This window comes from Rhinatrema bivittatum, chromosome 14 (genome assembly GCF_901001135.1).
Source record: "Rhinatrema bivittatum chromosome 14, aRhiBiv1.1, whole genome shotgun sequence".
In the NCBI taxonomy this organism is placed as follows: Eukaryota; Metazoa; Chordata; class Amphibia; order Gymnophiona; family Rhinatrematidae; genus Rhinatrema; species Rhinatrema bivittatum.
The window spans coordinates 3,172,067-3,178,822 of record NC_042628.1 but is presented as its reverse complement, the minus strand read 5'-3'; the positions used below and the strand labels follow the sequence as shown (position 1 = coordinate 3,178,822).

General features: G+C 49.5%; 1 protein-coding gene across 1 annotated transcript; it reads left to right on the top strand.

The window, feature by feature from the left end:
* Positions 1-3,703: 3,703 nt before the first annotated feature.
* On the top strand, positions 3,704-5,698 carry NPW (neuropeptide W). The gene is made up of 2 exons (XM_029577560.1): positions 3,704-3,966; positions 4,624-5,698. The coding sequence occupies exons 1-2, from the start codon at positions 3,736-3,738 to the stop codon at positions 4,675-4,677; spliced, it is 285 nt and encodes a 94-aa protein (XP_029433420.1). The 5' UTR covers positions 3,704-3,735; the 3' UTR covers positions 4,678-5,698.
* The last annotated feature ends 1,058 nt before the right edge of the window (positions 5,699-6,756 follow it).

The following is a 6,756-nucleotide window of genomic DNA, read 5'->3' as shown; positions in this document are numbered from 1 at the left end:
TTTATCTAGCACACACGTGGCTCCAGACTCATCAATTAAACTAGCCCGGTACTTCCAGGATGACAAATGCTTAATCTGCCCCATAGTACAGATAAACTTATTACCAGCGTTAAAGAGAACACAGTGATTCACAGACCTCTGGGGGATGGAGCAAGGGAGTTGTTTTCTTGTAAACTATTTTGTTCTACAAAGCAGAAATGTATGCAGGTCATGCAAGCCTGAATACGGAGAGGGTGTTACAGTCATGCATTGCTGTGTCCTCTGATTCCACAAGAGTCTGCGCTCTGGCCCAGACAGACATCTCATTTTCCTCACTTCACCTTTCTTTAAGTGAGAGATCTTCTCGCCTCCAAGAATTAATGAAACTCAGGCTCAGAAGGACATTTTCCTGCAGTGAAAGTTTACAGCCCGTGTCCCGCCCTGAGCGCTTCAGTGATGCTTCCTGCGTTTGCAGCTGATGACGCTGGCGCCAGTCATCACTGCGTATTACAGCCAGACAGAAAGGAAGGCAAAATAGCTTTTTAGTGTCTGAACAATTGGAAAAGTAACTAAAATTCAAGCCTGAATAAACACAGGTGCCCGGCCTGGGCTTCTCACACCCACGGACATGGACAATCCTTTTGTCATCTGCTGACCTAAGGCCCCTTCAGCCTCATTCACTACTACCCCAGGTTTTTGCCCACTTCAGTGCCAGTCAGAGGCCACCAACCAGGACTCCCTCCAAACGCAGCTCATGTGAAGCTCACAATGCAATAAGTCATGTGCGAGCCACATCCCCAGTCTTCTAATGAGAAGGAAATCAAAGCAGCGCACGCTAGGGAGAAATGTGCGTTTCTGAGTCAAACGTTTACTGCATTGGGCACAAGGACATCTAAATTGTGCGTTCCCGGCAGAACTTGCATGAAGTTACAGAAACCTGCAATGCCTTTTGTTTACGGCAAGGAATCACCCTCAGTTTTTTAAGGTGTCCTCTAGGTACTCAGCATGCTCCAGCCCCCTAATCCCGATATACATTTTTACATTTGTTTGTTCTAACCCCAAGCAACTAAATCTTAAAGGAATCTCTCTAAGCAACCCTACAAGGGGCGCATTTATCGCAACACAGAGAACCGCATCTCTTATGTAAACGTTACTCCTCCTCCAGAGCTGGAGTTAATTTTCCAGCCTGTGTGTGCACTTTCCTGCCTCGGGCGGTAATAGCCAATGCCTTCATGTGCAGGCAGCTTAAATGTGATGGGCGCTACCCGATATGCTTTGGTTAGGGCGCGCATTTTACACGCCACTCTCCTTGCTGCGTCCGGTGCTATTATTATGCGCAGGAAACGTGCACTTGTGCGTTATGCTGAGCGCGCCTTATTGCATCAGCCTGTCAGTATCACTGCTGAGCCATGGCCGAGGCTGCCCTGAGCCCACATTACAATCTTCTCTCTTCCGGAGGGAAGGCCAGAGTGCCGTGCATTCTCTTGGCAAGCTCACATGCCAAGCGCACACGAGCCAGCAGTGTACGGCCCAGTGGTCAAGCATTACTTCATACCAAATGGAAGTTCTCAGCCAATCAGATTCATGGATGCCTTTTTCTTATCTGGTCATCAAATAAAAAAAAAAAGAAAAATGAACACTTGGAGAATTTCACTATCAGACCAAAACGTCAATAACTTTTGCAGGTTCTTGACTGCTCAAACTACAGTCAGGCAGAGGAAGCAGCTGTGAATAACAAGGCTTTATCCTAGCACCACCTGTGTACACGGCACTGTACATTTACTGTACCAGCTTGGAAATTCACTTAACTTCATCTGGTTGGTGATCATTTTTCATACCAGAAACAAATCATTGAAATAATGAAAGACACATTTTCCCAATTTTCAATCTCAGTGTCCAGGCGCTAATCTGGCATTTGTCTCATAGCTGCAGGAGATCATTATCCTGTTTTCCTGGCAATTATCAATTCAATGCAGCTCATCAGAAAATTCCAAAAACTATTATGGCAAATTAGCTACCTTAGGGCCTTATTCATTAAAGCTTTTTTCTCTTATTTTGTGTCTAAGGGGGAAAACCCTTAGTAAATCAGGTACTTGGTTATTAAAAGTTTCTCCAGCTGTGAGCACCATAAATTGTGGAGAATGTAGGGATGTGCCAGCAGGTTTTTGGGAGTTCAGAGAAAACTGCTTATCAGTAACACTGTGTGAAAACTCCAAGGTACTATAGTGCGGAGCGGAGGGGGAACTGATGAGCATGTGAGCACTTGCCTACCTGCACTGTTCAGTCCATTATAGAAAGAGTGAGAAATCCTGGGCAGAGAGCAGCCACCAGGGATGTGCCAAGCTTACCAGCAGCAGTTACAGGACAAACATTTGGGCATCATAGAAACATGAGGGTAGAAAAAGTCCAATTAATTCAGCATCACTTCCTTTGAGATCCCCCTGTATTTATCCCAGGCTTTCTTGAATCCAGATACTGAACATAAGAACATAAGATCATGCCATATTAGGTTAGACCAAGGGTCCATCAAGCCCAGCATCCTGTGTCCAACAGTGGCCAATCCAAGTCACAAGTACCTGGCAAGTACCCAAACATTAGATAGATCCCAAGCTACTATTGCTTATTAATTACCGTAATAGCAGTTTATGGATTTTTCTTCTAGGATCTTATCCAAACATTTTTTAAACCCAGTTATACTAACTGCTGTAACCACATCCTCTGGTAATGAATTCCAGAGTTTAACTATGCATTTTCTTGGATTTATTTTAAATGAGCTACTTGCTAACTTCATGGAGTGCCCCCTAGTCCTTCTATTATCTGAGAGAGAGTAATTAACCAATGTACATTAACTTGTTCAGGTCCTTTCATTGTTTTGCAGACCTGTGTCATATCCCCTGGTTTTTGTCTCCACCACTTCCACTGAAAAGCCAATCCACGCATCCACCTAAGATTACTCCTGAATGTACCCCTTTCATCCTCATCTCATGGCCCCTGGTTCTAGAGTCTCCTTTCCATTGAAAAAGGCTCATGGAAACCTTTGAGATATTTGAATGTCTCTCTCACTTCTCCCCATCTCACCTTTCCTCTAGGGGTGCACATGTTTAGATCTTTAAGTCTGTCCCCTTGTGATTTAGAAGGAAGACCACTGGCCATGTTAGCAGCCACGATCTGGAGTGACTCCATCCTGTGCGGTGAGGTCTCCAGAATCATCCGCTGTATTCCCAGTGAGGTCTCACCAGGGACCCATACAGGGGCAATATCACCTCCCTATTCTGCTGACCAGTCCTCTCCCCATGCAGTCAAGCATCCTTCTGGCTTTTGCTGTTGCCATATCCACCTTAAGATCATCAGATACCCTCACCCCAGATCTGGCTCTTCCTTTCTGTTTAGAAGAATTTCCCCTCCCCTTCTGCTTCAGTGCTGGGCAGATCGGGCTTATGCCTCAGAGCTCATGCCACCCCTTGCTGCTGGCTTTGCACACAGATTGCCTAGGAAAGGGAAGGTGAGTTGTACTGTTTGCAACTGCTGTTACTTACCGGAAGAAAGAATCTGCACTCAGTGAAGTAAACCCTGGCAGCTCGGGATGTGCGCTGGCCCTCCCGCCGACACAGCCCCGGGGCCGAGCTCCCGCGGCCGCCGCGCAGCGCACGTGCTCCGGGGAGGCGCTTAGCTCCGCCCCAGGGGGGCGTGGCTCCCTCTCCCGCTATAAAAGGCGGAGGTGCGCGGCGAGGCTCCGCAGCCGAGAGTGGGGACGCGATGGCGCCGGCGCTGCTGCTGCCCTGCCTGCTGGGGCTCCTGCTGCTCCTGCAGCCGCTCGCCGCCTGGTACAAGCACGCGGCCAGCCCCCGCTACCACACGGTGGGGCGCGCCTCGGGGCTGCTCATGGGGCTCCGCCGCTCCCCCTACCTGTGGCGCCGGGATCTGCCCCCGGGGCTGCGCCTCTGGAGCCGGCTCCGCGCGCCGCCCGACGGAGCCTGCGGGCACCCGGTGAGTAGTGGGGATCGTCCGCGGGGCTTCTGACTGGGGCGACATCGGGACCGGTAAGAGCTCGGCAGCTGCTTGCGAACAGCACAGCGCGAGAGGCTGACCCGCCTTGTCCCGTTCCTCCGCTCGCTGCTGGAAGTCATCAGCCCGGAGCCCGATTGCTCGGGGGAGAGGAGGGAGCCTGGACACTCGCTGGATCCCATCCGAGTTTCCTGGGCTGGTTCGGTTCTAGCGCGGGCTCGTGGCTTTAGTACATCCCAAGCTAAACTCCGCTCTGCCCTGGCCACAGGGAAGCTCCTTCTGTGCGGAGATAAAATCTCTGGGTAAGGAGGACTCTCTCTCCGTTGGGAGCCATTCCTGGGACTTCTGGCCGTTAGCTGCAGGTTCGCGAGAGATTTTTGCGCTCATTAGAGTCCAAGATTGCAGGTAATTAGCGCGGGGGGAGAGTATCTTTATCTGGTAGCTCGACAAACGCGAATTCCTTACTCAAGCAAGCGTTGTGGGGAGGGCTCTACAGGTGGCACCAGGGCGCGGTATCTGTTCCCCCTTTCGGAGTAAGCCTCCCGTTTGCGTGCGATAAGAGGGGTCTGAGCGCTGTAAGCGAGGGTGGGGCTGCAGATGCGCGGGTGCTGCTAACGCTTCTGCCTCTCTTCTCCACAGCCCTCCCGAGTGCACGGACCCGGACGGCCCTGCCCCGTCAGACTCTTGCGATGATGCCAGCAGCAGGTGGGGCCGTCACATCTTGGCCAAGCCTAGGAAGAGACGCCCAGTGAGCCCCCTAGCAAAGGGACCAGGGCTGCGGACTCCGTGTGAAGGCTTTGGAGATGCCGAGGACACTACCAGCGGCACTGCTGGGGCTACTGCCAGGCCGGGACATGGGCCACGGGCCACCTGGGCAACGGTGCAGAAAGGGACCTGAGGAGGGAGGGAGGGGGGTTTCTACATTAGCTTTTGTGACTGTGTCTCTCTCTCTCCTTTCCATAATAAATGTGGGTTGTAAAGATGTCCATGACTGTATCACCTAGAATAGCCCGGACTCCTTCCAGTCTCCCAGCCCCCAAAAAGCAGGCACGACTACCCCTAAGTTTTAAATGATGAAAATAAATGTTATTTCTGTACAAAAATGATAGCGGTGCTGGCAGCTGCTCACTTACATCTTTGGTACTGTTTACAAGATTTCCTCCTTCCCTCCCCCCAGGACTGGCCCTGAGGCTGCAGCCTCTTCTCCTGCCCTGTCCTGTCACCTTCTTGCTGGCAGAGGGCTCTGGAAAGAAGGAGGTGCTTGGAATAGTTTAACGTGGCTCTGGTTCACAGGGGGAGACTGATAGGCAATGAATCAACCTGCTGGACTCTGCCCCCATAGAAAGGAAACTATTTACTCTCAGAGCCCGGGCTCCGTACAGTAAGATGTGCTGGGGTCAGGGCCGGTTTTAGGCACCAGATATCCGGGTCAAGAAGGAGGCGCCTGCTCTAGCAAGCCACTTCCCAGCTGTGCTGCTATGGGACGCTGCAGGGAGATGGGGAAGGAGAGCGAGTTTCCATCTCTAGGGTCTCCCAGGAGGAGGGAGCCTCCAAACAGATTGGGTATTGGCAAACAAATGACCCAGATCCCCCATCCTCCTCACACTTTTTCTCTATTTATTTCCTAAATTATGTGGATAACGAACGCAAATGATTCCCATTTGGAATCTGTTCCCTAAATGAGGGAGGCAGAACAGGAGCTTGGATGGAGCAAGCTGAGCCCCTGTCCAACGCTGCGGTAGAGCAGAGACAGGTGGCCCCTGTCCTCCCTTTTCAAACCTAGATTATAAGCCCTCTGGGGATAGGGAAATACCTGCACTACCTGCATGTAATCTGCTTTGAAGTGCTGAAAGTGTGTGAAAAATGGAATATAAAAGAAATCATAAAATAATATCAATTAAAGCTCAATGACAATACAGACAAATACAAGGCAGCTCATCACTGGATTTTATCCCCACTCACCTTAAGAAGACAGTTCTGCCACAAAAGTCAGGGTTTTAATTTCTTCTGAAATTGTTAAATTTGCCTCTTCTCTCACTTCCAGAGGTAAATTAATCCACAAACTTGGAATAACAATAGAAAACAATCTGCTATCCAAACAGGAATGTGAATTTTTTCACTGGCAGAAGACGCAAACGCTTGTCTACCTACAGAACGTAGATTTCTTTTGGCCAAGTGCCATTCCAGAGAATCCTTCAATGAAGGAGAACCAGTAATTCTCATTCTACAAACTGCATTTAGGAAAACAATTAAAGCTACTACTGAATACCTGCGGCTTCACAATGCTCTTACAGGCCTTCAGACTTCCTAAACCTGATTAGGGCAGCGCCCGTTACCTGCCCATATCCTAACTACACGGACACTCAGAGTCCTCCATCACCCACTCTGGCCGCAGTACATTGGTCATCTGTGTCCTTTCGCATGCAATACAAAGTCCTGACAACTCTATCCAAACTTTTCCATCTGAACGTGCATGTCTTCATTACGTCAATATGAGCCTTCAAGACAAGCAGGCTCACCAGTAAAAGCCCATTAGATGTCCCTACAACGAAAATTGCCAGGTCTGATATATCTAGAAAGAGGTGCTTTCTGTCGCCAACCCTGGCTTTGGAATGCAGCCCTAAAAACATTGAAATGCAACTTAAAAACATTTCTATTTCTGAAACTATACAGAACAACGCTGTATTATTACCTTATTCTTATTATTTGAGAGCATTTTTCCTCTCATGTCTGGCTTTATTTGAAAGCAGCTATAATTTCCCTGAAACCTTT

Excerpts from the sequence above, each read along its gene's own strand:
- NPW (XM_029577560.1), top strand. The coding sequence starts at position 3,736 with ATGGCGCCGGCGCTGCTGCTGCCCTGCCTGCTGGGGCTCCTGCTGCTC. Across the intron at positions 3,967-4,623 it reads ACGGAGCCTGCGGGCACCCG|CCCTCCCGAGTGCACGGACC; the intron begins GTGAGTAGTGGG and ends TCTTCTCCACAG.